The sequence below is a fragment of the Oryctolagus cuniculus genome, chromosome 13 (assembly GCF_051225735.1).
Source record: "Oryctolagus cuniculus isolate XC-2025 breed Fujian yellow rabbit chromosome 13, ASM5122573v1, whole genome shotgun sequence".
In the NCBI taxonomy this organism is placed as follows: Eukaryota; Metazoa; Chordata; class Mammalia; order Lagomorpha; family Leporidae; genus Oryctolagus; species Oryctolagus cuniculus.
Window position 1 is genome coordinate 2,990,443 of NC_142879.1, and position 15,386 is coordinate 3,005,828.

General features: G+C 45.9%; 1 protein-coding gene and 1 pseudogene across 2 annotated transcripts in view; both read left to right on the forward strand.

The window, feature by feature from the left end:
* HMCN1 (hemicentin 1) overlaps positions 1–15,386 on the forward strand; it is a 469,239-nt gene that overhangs the window by 106,189 nt on the left and 347,664 nt on the right. For both annotated transcript variants that reach the window (XM_051820384.3, XM_070055057.2), the window contains exon 2: positions 5,126–5,196. In XM_051820384.3, coding sequence (XP_051676344.3) covers positions 5,126–5,196 — 71 coding nt within the window. The remainder of the gene's footprint in view (positions 1–5,125; positions 5,197–15,386) is intronic.
* LOC103344953 (protein SET-like) lies at positions 6,666–7,595 on the forward strand (annotated as a pseudogene).

Consider the following 15,386-nt stretch of genomic DNA (forward strand, 5'->3'; position numbering starts at 1 on the left):
GCATTGCTACATATTACCTCAATGTTTCTTTCCTTAAGAATGAGCTCTGTGGGAAATCCTGCCTATTGATCATCCGTATCAATGACTTGAAAAGGAGCGCTAATCCACATCAGCACTGACCTGGGAGCTTGGTCTTCAGCCATGCCTGCAGGCTCTAGGGAAACAAGGAAATAAAGGATCTGAAGCCGTGGGTTTAGCCTTCAACCCGCCACCCCCACCCCCCACGGCGTGCCTCCTGCCTCCCAAGATTCACTGGGAATCTGTAAGTGAATACAAGGTGCTGAGAGTCAGGTGAGGTGTCTCAAAGCACTGGCCAGTCCTTGTGCTATGTGTGGCCACTTGCTGTCATGTCCAGGCACATGGTATTGGTGGTGGTGGGGGGCCCGAGAGGCTGTGGTGTTAGTTATCACCTGAGCTTTGTGGATCTTGTTGATGTTGGACTTTGGGGTGCCACACGATATCACCGTGTGCTTATTAATAAGTTCCCAATATTAAAAAGCCTGTGTGGGTTCTTGCCCAATATTGAGAAGAATTCTGAACACCAGCATAGGTGAACGAGGCAGCAGGGTACGTTTTAAGCTTTTATTAAGTGAGAAAGATGCATAGGAGAGTGAGAGTGTTAGTCCAGTCTAAGGAGAAGGGACATTCTGGAGATCAGGTTGGGGTCCACACCAAGCAGAGAGCAAGCCACAGCCACGTGCAGCAAGTGTTTTGAGCAGCTGTCCACAGCTTATCACAAGCAGCGAAGCAGAGGCAGAGCGATTTTGGGGTGCTCCTTGCCTCTTATGTTTTTCAAAGGGGAGTGGTTACATGGTCTGGTGGGCAGGGGCACCCAAGTGTGGTTGGGTAGGGCATGAGGTCACACAGGGGAGTGACGAAGGCGTGGTCTTCCAGCTCCCACACCTGCTCAGTTCTATCCTGTATGCCTGCCTACCTCACTGCCAGTGTACCTTCCACCTACTGCAGAGGCTCAGGGAGGGGCAGCAACTCTCAAGCATTTGAGCTGTAAAGACTTGCGACTATGAGGGGACTTCAGATTGTTCATGGAAAAGTGGCATGAAAAGATGTTATTTCAGTGCAACACACTTTTGAAATTCTTGTTTAGTTTTTTCAGTTGCATTTCTGTGAACTTTGTGACGATCCCTATATGCATGAGATAGTGACTGACTTGATAAATACGACACTACCTGTGAGCTTGCCACATAGGACTTACAAAAGAGATCAGCCAGATAGAAGACTTTACTTGTCTCTAATCTGAAATCCAGAACTCCTTCCAGTGATTAGTAGTTCCACGCTAGCTCTTTCCCACACCTCTTACTTCTGCACTTACTACCTTACACTGTGGTTATCTACATTTTATCTTCTCCACTACACCACTGGGACTTAGAGGGAAGGTCCATGTTGATTCATGTTTGTGCTACCATGGCAACCACACGTAGTAAGTGTTCCATGTATGTTCGTTAAATAGACTCGAGAAGGAATTTTCCAGTGCCATATCCTTGTGTGTTTCAATTATAGTACTTATTAGGCAAGAGGGACAGTGTTCTTCAGCCTATTAAAGACAAAATCCAGGCATCCGAGAATAGGAATTCTGGGTGTTGTGTGCGTCCAGTTAGGGGCCCTGAAGGTGATCCCTCCTTCCATGGTCCAGAGGAAAGGGGTAGAACTTCAGTGGAGAGATTGTTGTTCATGGAACTAATCCTGGGAAGCAAGGAAGGCCAGTGCGTGACGCAGGAAGTCAGATCTCGTAACAACCCTTCCTGTACCACCCTCTGCCATCGGCCTTCTCTACACCTCGCGCTCTCTTCCCTTGCCTGTGGATGAAGGGGATTGAACCACATGGTCTCTAATGCCCTTTCTAGCCGTCTGATTCTATTTGGCGGTTTTTTATATTGTTATTTATTTTTTTTTTTTTGCAAACAAGTACATAAAATCAGCTGAATAAAGTGGAGATGACCTCTGCGTTCTGTTGGGAATTAGGCAACTTTGTTCTTCCTGTATTTTTATGACACCATCAAGACATTAAAGCACACTACAGAAAAGACAACAGGTGCACAGAGATGGGACTTAAACGGGGCCTTATAGAGTGAGAGGTGCAGACCAAGGACATGAGGACGGCTGTGGGAAGGAGAGGGGGTGCGACGGCTTTGTGCTGGGGGCATTGACAAGGTTTGAAGTTCCAATGAATAGAGGAGAGGCCTGGATTGCCTTTGAGCGTTGCCGTTTAATTCTGGAATGAGCCAAGGACCGTGTTGAGGCAGGAGGAGAGACAGAGCTGTACCTGCTGAACAAAGGCTTGGCAGGGGATGAGTGAAAGGGAGGGGAGGGGGAGGTCACTAATGACAGAGCTGGCACAGGCTCTGTTAATGAATAGGCAGACTGGAACGGAAGCAAGCCGGGAGGGAAGGAGGACTGATCTGGCCAGTGGCCTTGTCATTCAGTTAGGGAGAGTTGGAAAGGGTGCTTACAGCTGCAGGGAAATGCAGCCAGGCAAGTGGACCCTTCCTGAGAACTCATTTCTCATAGCTGATTAACAGTTTATCACAGCTTTCCAGGGTGGCGGGCAGACCTGTTTGGTAATGAGCTTTAGGAGAGATTTCCTGCATTTGTTGAAAGTGGGTCTGTGTGTAAGAGTCCGGTTAATTAGAATAAAGTCACATCATTCCTGTTATTTTATTAGCATTCCTTGATCCTCACTGTTAAAGAATAGACATAAATCCAGAGCTGTGATGATGATGAATAAGAATGTTCTTGCCTATTGACATTTTGTTTTTTAGATTTACTTATTTATTTGAAAGACAAGAGTTACAGAGAGAGAGAGAGGGAGAGATTAACCTTCTATCTGCTGGTTCATTTCCCAAATGGCCGTAGCAGCCAGGGCTGGGCCAGGCTGAAGCCAGGAGCTTCATTCAGGCCTCCCATATGGATGAACAGTCCCAAGAACTTGAGCCATCTTCCACTGCTTTCCCAGGTACATTAGCAGGAAGCTGGATCCGAAGTGGAGCAGCCGGAACTTGAACCAACATCCATTGGGTTGCTGGGGCTTTAACCTGATGCATCACAGCTCTGGCCCCTACCTGTCTACACTCTTCATTCTTATAGATTTTTTTTTCTAGTATTCTTGTATTTCTTTCTACTTCTTGAATTTTAGGTTTGGATTATTTCACCGGAATGCCATGTTAGGAACATATAACATTGGTTTGATAATGCTGTTGACAGTTTATAGGGCAGGGCGTAACTGCTTGGAATGTTCTTTGCTGTTTTGCATTCCTTTGCAAAGTATGCCATTGTTTAGTCTTGATGGGGTAGGCTTCTTGGGATATGACTTTTACACAGCTAATGACAGTTCTTTGTATGGAATGCAGATGTTTGCATTCTCACTGTTTCTCTAATCTCCTTTCCTTTCCTTTTGCAAACTGTAAGGTGTCTAATCTGTAGTGAAGGAATGAGGCATTCTCCCCTGTTGTTTCTCCATCCACCTCTACTTTCCAAGAAAAATTACATGGGTTATGGCAGACAAATTGTGCCTCCAGTTCCCTTCATTTACTTTAAAAATCGTGCCTCGTGTGTTTGTATGATATATGGCACACTGCGGAAGATTTGGCTAATTACCATCCTTTGAAGGCACAGAGTTCTTCTCCAGCAACATGCCTTTGAAGCCAGAACATATTTTATAAAAGTTAAGTGTTAAGTGTCTTTTTATAAAATTATTTGTTAGAGTTGCACATTCTGGTTTTGAATGTAGCCTATAACTTCATTACCTAAAATAGAGGACCTTTCATCTGCCAGGGAATTGAAGGTGGTATGCCTATACGTAATACCCAGATAAATGCACCCATCCAAAATGCTTCTGACCAACACTGTTTTGGACCTTGTATTTTTTCAGATTTTGAAATATTTACCTGTACGTAATGAGCTATCTTGGAGATGTGACCCAGTCTGAACATGAGATTCAGTTATATTTCATATGTAACATATATGTAACATGAAGGCAGTTTTATTCAATATTTGTAGTGTGTCATGTGGAATTTTCCATTTGGGGTGGCATGCTGGTATTCTGAATGTTTTGACGTTGGAGCATTTGGAGTTTCAGATTTTGGGTTAAAGATACCTAAATTGGTACGACTACTGAAATCTGTGGATGCTTTCTAATCAAAGTAATACCCATACTCATAAAAAGCTTTATTTTTCTATTTTAAAAAATTTATGTATTTGAAAAGCAGAATGTGAGAGAGGGAGAGGGAGAGAGATTGAGAGAGAGAGAGAGATATCAATTGATCTTCCATCTGCTGGTCAAACCCCAAATGCCTGCACCAGCTAGAGTTGGGTCAAGCCAAAGCCAGGAACCAGGAATTCCATCCAGATCTCCCATATGGTAGTAAAAGACCCAAATACTTAAGTTGTCATCTGCTACCTACCATGGTATACATTAGCAAGAACCTGGGTCAGAAGCAAAGGCAGGACTTTATCCTAGACATTCTGATATAGGATGTGGATATCTCAGTAGCAGTTTAACCTGATATACCACAATCCTTGCCCCTCAACTTACCAAAAGTTAATTAAAAAAGAATAAGCTTGGGGCTGGTGCTGTGGCCCAGCAGGTAAGCTGCCAGCTACAGTGCCAGCATCCCATGTAGGTGCTGGTTGAGTTCTGGCTGCTCCACTTCAGATCCAGCTCCTTGCTGATGGTCTGGGAACACAGCAGAGGATGGCCCAAGTCCCTGGGTTCCTGCACCCACATGGGCGACCCAGAAGAAGCTCCTGGCTTTTTGCCTGGTTCAACCCCAGCTGTTGGAGCCATTTGGGAAGTGAACCAGCAGATGGAAGATTCATTCTCTCTCTCTCTCTCTCTCTCTCTCTCTCTCTCTCACAGCCTAAGTACTCGGAGACCTGAATGGAGTTCCATTTGTCCCAGCCCTGGCCATTGCGACCATTTGGGCAGTGAAACAGCTGGTGGAAAATCCAGCCCCCCCCCCCGCCCCCAACTCCCTTTTAAGTACATTTTTTTTTAAATTGAGAAAAAGTGTTATTTTGTTGTTTCTTATGGTGCACAATGAAGACATTTGCAAGCCTTTAATGGTATTGGCTACTGTTTACTGACCTGTACCACCTTTTATCTTCGCAGAAATCGGCCCGGTGACAATTACCACAGATCCCAAGAAATTTCAGTATGAACTCAGAGAACTGTATGTTCAGGTAAATGCTTGCTTTCAATTTGACTACTTTTGGGGGTCATGATTTTCCACATTGTCTGGTGGAGGTCATTGTGGTGTTCCAGGGAGCTGGTAAGTATCAGTTGCTTTCCTCACCTGAGTCCTGAATAGACTGAGCAACAGACATGGGAGGAGAGCAGATCTGGGCAGATGCAGCCTCACTGGTGCGCTCTCTGGGGCTGCTGTCCCACTGCAGGGCCAGAGACGGGTGGTTGAGACGGAGATAGTTGGGCCCCCAAAGCCTCCACCGGGACCCGGGTGAGTCCCTTCACTTAGAAGCAGAGAGAATAGTTGCTGGTCCTCTCCCACATCAGTGATGATGTAGCCAGGGTGGTTTTGGTATCTGTGCTGTAAGCCGGCGTGGGGGTGTTTTCCACTGTAACGTGTGCTTACTAAAGGTGCCGAGTCTCACTGGTTGACTGTCCTGCAGACAGAGCGTGGTGGTGTGATCGCAGCCCTCTCTGTGCTGCGGATCCTTGGTCTTGGAGCTTGTCTCCCTGTACTGTGCTCCGTGGTCTCTGCTGCCATCCTCTCTCGGCTTCCTGGCCACTCCCGCCGCTCATCTGGGCGGTTGGTACCTGACTTAGCAGCCCCCTTTCCCCTTCAGCTTTGCCATCATTCCAGGGGGGACTTCAGCCTGTGCGGGGATGACCTCCCGGCCCACAGTCCTTTGACCTACTGCTCATCTTCAGTGGTCTCTCCTCTGCACTGTGTCTTAATCTTCTGTCCCCACAGACGCCCTGGGCCTTGACATTGCCAACTGTTAATCTTCCCGATGGCTGACTTGAGCATCTTACTCCCAGCAGCAGGTGTCTGTCCGGTCCATCCCAGGGGCAGCTTCTTACCACAGTGGCTCTTGCACGTCCAGCCCTCCAGGCCTCTGGCCCCGAGTCTTTCTCCCAGGCCATCCCATTTCTCCTTTTTTCACTTTTTTTCCAGTTTAGCTCAGAGGTGTACCATTTTAGAAACACTGCTTTTCCTCTTTTCTGTTAAAACAGTGAAACCTTGCGCCTGGATAACCCCTACTGTGCGCTTTGTGTGTGTGCACTAGCGGCCAAGTGCTGTGGTGCTCTTACGACAGGACAGATTGATCCTACTGTGAGTTCTCAGCCATTCATCTCAGGGGGATTCAATACTCCCATGATCCTGCTGCATTTCTTTGGCCAATTAGACTTCCCATTCCTCTTGGTTATAATGATAGATCTTCTCTGTTCTCCTTAAACTTTCATCCCACCACCCTCTGCCTGCTGGCTCATTTAGCAAATAATCTCTGAGCACTGACTTCACGCAGTGTTTCACACACGGGCGTGTACAAAGGAAGCCCTCTGCCTCCTCATGCCTTACATACAAGGGCACCTCAGAAGGGTCACAGGAAAATGAAGTCCATTTTGGTGCTGAAATTTGTGAAATCATTGCACACTTTTATGATAAAATACTCCATGAACTTCTTAAACTCTCATAACCTGTTTACAGCCACCTGACTTTCTCACTGATACCTGTTTCTCACAACTGCTTAAGAGTTCCCAGCGAGTCCTGTGACCTTCTTCCTGCCTGGTGCTGGTGCTTGGTCTTTGCTCGCAGTATGACCTCCAAATGCCCGTCTCTCACTCCTGCCTCAAACGAAGAAGCCAAGACCAGCTCCTGGCCCCAGGATGGTGGACATATGGGTCTTCTGGGTTTGTTGAAGGGAGAGGAAGCAAATGAACATATTGATGAAGTACAAAATGGAATAGACTTAATGAGCAAACCAGTCTGGAGATTTTGAACGTAGAACAGAATGTAACAAACTCTGCCACCATGTTTTCACCAGAATCCCAGAATTTTGGTAACGGCGTTGTCAGCGATCCACAAGGATCTGCACCGCTCCGGGAGGAGGATGAAGAGGTGCTGCATTGTCTGACCAGAGTCAGAGACAGAATTTGAGGATGCTAAATCGGGTTACAGGATAGAGTTTCAATTTTTTAATGAAAATCCTCACTTCGAAAATAAAGTTCTCCCCAAAGGATTTCACGTGAATGAGAGTGGTGGTCCGTCCTCGCAGTTCACTGAAATCAAGTGGACATCTGGAAAGGATTTGAGGAAACGGTCAGGTCAGACGCAGAACAGAGCGAGCAGGAGGAGGCAGCGGGAGGAACCAGAGAGCTGCTTACCTGGTTTCCTGGCCATTCTGATGCAGGTGCAGACGACTTAGGAGAGGTCATCAAAGATGCGTGGCTGAATCCATTGCAGTAGTGCTTGGTTCCTGAACCAGATGACAAGGAAGAGGAGGGAGGTGGGGAGGAGGATGACAGTGATGATGCAGTAGGAGGATTGGGAGACACTGATGAAGGAGGGGATGAGGATGCAGGTGAAGGAGATGAAGATGGTGATGAAGATCACTAGTAGAAAACGCTGATGGATTTCAGGCTGCTTTTTTGTCTGTGAATTCTCTCTAGTTCCTGGGTTAGAGTTGCTCTCAGTTCTATTTTCTACCCTCTTGTGCTCACTCTCCCTGTTTTTGTGGTCTCTGTCCTCTGCACCATGGTTCTCATCTTGTTATGGGGAAAATACCTTAAGCAGAATACCATGGGAAAAGAATCTTCACCTCAGGATAGCTATCATACCCCCCCCCCCAAAAAAAAAGTACTGGTGAGGATGTTGGGGGGAAGGTACTGGAATACACTATTGGTGGGAATGTGAACTAGCACAGCCATTGTGGAAGGCAGTATGGAAATTCTTCCAATATCTGAAAATACGTCTCCATATGATCCAGCCATCCCACCCCTGGGCAGTGACCAAAAGGAAATGAAATCGGCAGATAAAAGAGTCACCTCTACCCCCGTGTCTGTTAAGCAACTCAGTTCACAATAGCTAAGATAAGGAATCAACCCCGATGTCCATCAGCTATGACTAAATAAAGAAAATGTATTATATGGACACTGTGGAATACAACTCAGCCATCAAAAAGAATAAAATTCTATCTTTTTCAACAAAATGGAAACCACTGGAAGCCATGCTTAGTGAAATAAGCCAGTCCCCAAAAGACAAGTATATGGTTTCCAAGATTGTGGTAACTTAATATAGAGCACAAAATGTAATTATGTGAGTGAATTCGACATTTTGAGATTTGATTATTGTTTACAGCCCTTGTCTATGTTACTGGAGAAGCAAGGGTTCTTGTCTTCACACAAGAAAGAATTCAGGTGTGAGAGAGTAAGAGGAAAGCAAAATAGCAAGGTTTGTTAGGGTAGGAACATCCATAAGAAGGATGGGCACCTCTCCAAACAGGACCTGAGAGAGAGCGCCCAGTTGCTCAGACTGGGGAAGGGCGGGGTTACATGGTTGAGTGGAGAGAGTACACCTGGGCAGGCCAGGGGGCGGCTCAGCAGAGAGGCAGAGGGCTGAGCGCGCCATCTAGTTGAGACCGGGGTTTTTAAGGGGATGGGTCTTGCCTTCCTGCCTTTTCCCTCTCCCTCTCCTTCTTCTCCGGAACAAAGGACTTTATGGATGTAAATACAAAAAATTCCTTTCTGAGTTATCAGAGGAAGCCTGGCTGGTGTTGCCCCGCCTTAGAGGGGCCTTAGAGAAAGGATGGTTATCCGGTAGAAGGGGCAGGGCGTTTGAAGTGCATATACTGGGCTGCACCTGGAAGGTTATCAGGATGACTTTGAGATGCGGATGCTAGACCTAGATGTCAACTCCTTAGGCTTTTGTCACACACACATAAGCTCATTTTTGACTTCCTACCCAACATATACTCTTGAGTAACTGGTTTTTCTAGTCACTGCTTGTTGAATTCTTTATTTAGTGGAGGGTTAAACTCATGATTATAAAATAAACTGAAAAAATGTCATTGTAAAAATTAAAAGAAAAAATAAGGAAAGGAGACAGGGTGGAGGTATGGGAGAGAGAGTGGAAATATGGGGGGGAGAGTAGGGTGAGAAGTATTATTATGCTATGAAATCTGTGTATTTGAAGTGTAAGAAAAAAAGGGGCACAGAGCAGAGAGGAGACAGGATATGAACTTGCAACCAGACTGGAGTTATTCAAAGAAAATAAATCCACAGAGGTGGGTGAGCAGCTGCCAGCGTGCATGCAGACTGAGTATGTGGCAGAGGGCCCAGACCCCAGGGCTGGGCTTTTTTATATCTTAGGTGGGCTGGGGGTGGGGGTGGGCGTAGAGGGCAGCAGAGGTGAATTCCTCCACAGGGGTCTTCCAAGTTTGACTCCTGCCCCAACCTGGGGAAGACTGTGGGGGGTCGGGGGTGGTGAGGACAATAGGATGTGAGACCTAATTGAGATTCAGGGACAAGAGATAAATTCCTATTTTCTCTCCTTTGGGCAGTGAGGTAGAATGGCTGAGGCTTATGCCCTTGTTCCATCATGAAGTACATTAAATTTGTTTACTTCCTATAAATTTATTTTTTTTTTTTTAAAAGTGGTTGTGGAGCCAGTGTTGTGGTGTAGTAGGTAGAGCTGCCACCTGTGAAGCCAGCATCCCACAAGGGGACCAGTTTGTGTCCTGGCTGCTCCACTTCCAATCCAGCACCCTACTAATGGCCTGGAAAGGCAGGGGAAGGTGACCCAAGTCTTTGGACCCCTGTCACCTTCCTGGAAGACTTGGATGATGCTCCAGGCTTTGGCCCAGCCCAGTGCTGGCATTTGTGGCCATTTGTGGAGTGAACCAGCGGATGAAAGCTGTCTCTCTCCTTGTGTCTCCCCCTTTCTGCCTGTAACTCTGGCTTTCAGAATAAATAAATCTTTTTAAAAAATTTGCTTCCAATTAACAACTTCTGTCTTGCTTGATTACATCAGTGCCGTAGAGGTCGTGTGTTTACTGCATTCATTTTCTCATCTCTCCTGCCACTCAGTCTGTTTCATTTCATTTTTTAAAATTTGAGATGCAGAGTCGGGGGTGGGGGGGGACACAGAAGGGTGAGTGATCGCCCATCCACTGGTTCACTCCTCAGTGCCCGTAAGGGCTACAGTTGGGTCGGGCTGAAGCTAGGAGTCTGGAACTCAACCCACGTCTCCCACGTGGGAGTCAGGGCCCCGACCACTTGGGCCGTCTCTGCCGCATGCCAGGGTGGGTATAAGTAGGAAGCTGGCATCAGGAACGGAACTGGGACTTGGACTCAGGTATCCTGACTGGGGATGTGGGTGTCCAGGTGGCATCTTACCCACAATGCCAGGCACCCACCCCCCTCAGTCTGCTTCAGTCTGCTCACCTTTCCTCTGGGAGAACCCGTAGCTTGTGACCAGTCCTTCCCACCTTCATTATGTGGGGTGGACGTCTTTGAGGTCTTTGACAATGTTGTTCTCTTCCACTTCTCGATCCATTCATTTCTCTCACGCATTCCCCTGTTCTTCCTGCTCAGCTTCCAGGACGGCTTATTTCCTCCCGCTTGGCCGTTATGTGCAGGGGTGGACCTGGGCCCTTTGTGTCCTCCAGTGTTGTGTCTGCTTCCTACTCACGTGACTGGGTTTTTGGCCTGGACCTCTCTCCTGAGGAGCAGGCCTTCATTTCAGTCTCAGCAGTGTCGCAGTCACTGTCGCAGGTTCTTTCTCTGGTGTCCCAAATGTGGTTCTTGATCCTTGATCACTGTCCGTTGAGTGTAGCCTTCAGTGAAGTGGTTTCCAGCCAAGTGTCTGAGTCTTCCTTCATACCCCTCATGTCAAAACCTTTTTTGAATCTTAATTTTCTTTCTTTTTTTTGACAGGCAGAGTTAGAGAGAGAGAGAGAGGGAGGGAGGGAGGGAGGGAGGGAGAGAAAAGTCTTCCTTTTTTGTTGGTTCACTCCTTCCTAATGGCTGCTACGGCCGGCGCTCTGCGCCATTCTGAAGCCAGGAGCCAGGTGCTTCCTCCTGGTCTCCCATGGGGTGCAGGGCCCAAGCACTTGGGCCATCCTCCACTGCACTCCCTGATCACAGCAGAGAGCTGGCCTGGAAGAGGGGCAACCGGGACAGAATCTGGCATCCCAACCGGGACTAGAACCTGGGGTGCCAGTGCTGCAGGTGGAGGATTAGCCTGGTGAGCTGTGGCACCAGCCAGAGTCTTAATTTTCTAAAAAATGACTTCTGTTTCCACTGGCACCATCCTAGTTCTAGTTACTGTATCTTTAGTTTAAACAAATGCAGAAAAGCATCTAAAGATTTTCTCTTGCATGTACACATGCTTTTATTTTCCAGGCGTTACTGTATTTTGCAGAGAGAATAATCATTTGAAAATACAACACTGAACATTTCCACCTAACACCATACCCACCTGTCCCCGTACCCTGCCTCAAAACATTCTTTGCATGGATCTGAGTGACCTGAGACTTGCTGACCTTGCAGCCCCATGGAGTGTCCCCCTCCTGCAGGGTTCTGGGCTCTGCCATGGGGCCTCCCGTGGGGCACTCCCCCAGCCCTCCACCTCTTTTGCCTCCTTGCCCATTTCCCCATGCGGGCTCTGCACAGGATCCTCTCCTTGCATGGAATCCTGGTCTTCCAGCTTCTCTTCACTTGCACCTCGCTAACCTCATTTAAAAATCCTGTACGCAAAGCCCGTCCAGAGCACCGGCTCTCGGAGAATCCTGCCCTCCCATGCAGGCAAGGTCACACTTGCTGCTTCTCTCTGTGTCATGGAAGGGCTATGCCTGACTTAGCATCAATACTGTCCATAGAGAACATGCCCGCTTTTTAATCAGCAAATGGATCACCCCCATGTACAGAAGAGCAGGTTTTGAATCACAGAAGTACAGCACTTTGGTTGGTTTCACTGTTGAGTGAATAGACTGTCCTTGCTCCAGGAATTGGTTATAGATCCTTGATCAAATATAAGTTGGCTGTAGATGTTTGGGTTGATTTCTGGTGTTTCTATTCTGTTCCATTGGTCTATCCATCTGTTTCTGTACCAGTACCATGCTGTTTTGATTACAACTGCCCTGTAGTATGTCTTGAAATCTGGTATTGTTATGGCCCTGGCTTTGTTTTTGTTGTACAAGACTGCTTTAGCTATTCGAGGTCTCCTGTGTCTCCATATGAATTTCAGCATCATTTTTTCCAGATCTGAGAAGAATGTCTTTGGTATTTTGATTGGTATCACATTGAATCTATAAATTGCTTTTGGGAGAATGGACATTTTGATGATATTGATTCTTCCAATCCATGAGCATGGAAGATTTTTCCATTTCTTGGTATCCTCTTCTATTTCTTTCTTGAAGGTTTTGTAATTCTCATCATAGAGATCTTTAACGTCCTTGGTTAAGTTTATTCCAAGGTATTGGATTGTTTTTGTAGCTATTGTGAATGGGATTGATCTTAGAAGTTCTTCCTCAGCCATGGCATTGCCTGTGTCTACAAAGGCTGTTGTTTTTTGTGCAATGATTTTTATATTCTGCTACTTTGCCAAACTCTTCTAAGAGTTCCAGTAGTCTCTTAGAGTTCTTTGGATTCCCTAAATAAAGAATCATATCATCTGCAAAGAGGGATCGTTTGACTTCTTCCTTCCCAATTTGTATCCCTTTAATTTATTTTTCTCGCCTAATAGCTCTGGCTAGAACCTCCAGAACTATATTGAATAGCAGTGGTGAGAGTGGGCATCCCTGTCTGGTACCAGATCTCAGTGGAAATGCTTCCAACTTTTCCCCATTCAATAGGATGTTGGCTGTGGGTTTTTCATAGATTGCTTTGATTGTATTGAGGAATGTTCCTTCTGTACCCAATTTGCTTAGGGTTTTCATGAATGACTTGATTGAGAGTTGTATGTAACATGAACAGAATCAGGACATAGGATGTTAGACCCCAAGTTAGGCACTCTGTTTTCCAATCCAATGTCTGTTCAGGGGTGAATCTTTTTTTTGTGCATATCTTTATTGATAAACTATAAAGTAAAATGACTAATATTTAATAAATATGTAAGCCATTGCATATATTATCCTGTAACTGTGTTTTGCTTTTCCTGAATTTCTTCTGATGACCTTTTCCACTAACAGTTCTGTATTTCCTTTCACCTGTGAGCCATTATCTTGCCACTTATTTGCTATTCATTTTTATCTCCCTCTTATTAGAAAAATCCTCTTTGGATGTCCAGAATCTCTGAAAAACATGGTTAGAAACGTTTCTGTCCTGCACATGGATTATAGAGATTGCCTGTCCTGGTTGTCTGATCCCCTGTTCTGGTGTGAGTTACTGAGGGCAAGAGCCCAGTAGCTCTCACTCAGCTTCTGCCACATCAGGGGGATGGACCAGTGTCTGTAGGAGAGTGTATGTAAATACATGTTATTTGGGGTAGTGACTTTTTAGCATTGTACATTTAACAATAAAACTATATTCAATAATATTTTAACTTTATTGATGTGCAAAAGATACCTTAGAAGCCTAAGCATCTGTTTTCCTTGCACTGTAGAGATTCAGAAGGGAGAAGTGTTGGGGATTTATCGCTGATAGAATGAAGGGAGAGGATTTACTGTACTCATTCCGCCGTCTTTCTCTCTGTGAGAATACAGCTGGACTGTATTCTTGGAAATCTGGCCAGAATGAAAATACCCACATTGCCCATGAGCCCTGGTACTGGCGCTTCCTGACTTCCTGCCACTTCCTTTCTTTGGACAGTGCCCTTATCCTGCTCGCTCCTTTAGTCTCCTGCCCGAGTCTGGAACAGAACGTCCACAGGGTCATGTAATTTTATCCCTGTCCAAAAATAGTCTTCCTTTTCTCTCCCCTGGAGTGAAAGCTGTGCCCATTTCTCTGGAGTTTTCTCTGGATAGGCCTTATACACAGCGTCCGAGAGGATGTTGAAATACAGCAGCCAGCTGGGGAGAAAGCCAAATATTTCCTCTCGACTTCGTTCTACACTGGGCACTGTTAAATGCATTGGGAATACCATAGAAGTGGTTTCAAAGTTTACAGTGAATTATTCTTTCTGAAGTCAGCGGTGAAAGTTTTCATTAAGTAAGTACCACGAAGACTCTATGCAACTGCCACACTGAGTGCCTAACCTATCTTGTTTTTTTTATTCATTGTTTGCTAACAGAATATTTTCCTAATTCCTATATTGGCAAGAAGCCAAATTCTACAAATTCAAATTTTAACATAACCTCTGCACCCTTCTTAAGTTCCCCCTCTACCTTTTTTTTTTTTTTTTTGGACCGAGTGGACATTGAGAGAGACAGAGAGAAAGGTCTTCCTTTGCCATTGGTTCACCCTCCAATGACCGCTGTGGCTGGCGCACCACGCTGATCCGAAGCCAGGAGCCAGGTGCTTCTCCTGGTCTCCCTTGGGGTGCAGGGCCCAAGCACCTGGGCCATACTCCACTGCCCTCCCGGGCCACAGCAGAGAGCTGGCCTGGAAGAGGGGCAGCCGGGACAGAATTTGGCGCCCCGACCAGGACTAGAACCCGGTGTGCCGGCGCTGCAAGGCGGAGGATTAGCCTAGTGAGCCGCGGCGCTGGCCTCCCCCTCTACCATTTTTAGTAACTACCCCAAATGGACTGATAGCAGGCGCAGCAAGGAATGCTGCCCTACTAAAACATACTGAGGTTTTTTAAAAAAAGAAAACTTGAAAAAAATCCTTTCACGTTTATGTTGGTTTGAGAGTAAGAAGAGCAAATCTGGTTTGAAGTAAATCGGATAACCATTTGTTAACATTGCAGAAAGCTCAGCTGTTTTCTCAGAGATTTGGAATTAATGAGTAAAAGCAACCTAAAATCTTCCACGGAAAATTTAACAAAAGACAGCTATACTTAGATCACTCAATTTATCACATTAATTTCATTTCCCTTGATCCTCTTCTTGTGGAATACAGAGAAGTGCCTTGAAAAGCACTGAGGGCGGGCTCTGGGGAAAGTAAGAAGGATGAATGACAGTAAATGGTGCTCGGCTCACACAGAGCTTGGGAACTGAGATCCCGTAAGTATGCAGTGCAGAGTCCTGCCGCAGGTCACATTCTTCATGAGGAACCGTGCAGCGTGTTGAGTTGTATAAAATGCTGTTGGCAGTGATATGCTTTCAAGCTTCTTATCCAAATGTTTTAAAGGACAAAAAGCATATTAATGAAACATTTGAAATGTGGGGGGAAATCCACCAAGATAGTTGTACAATAATGGAACTGCAGTTCTAACTTTCATGTATGTAGTTGATCCCCACTCTAAAAATCTTCTCACATAAGTTAATTTTGTGAAGGCTTTTAATAGAAATTACTTTAAGACAGTAGG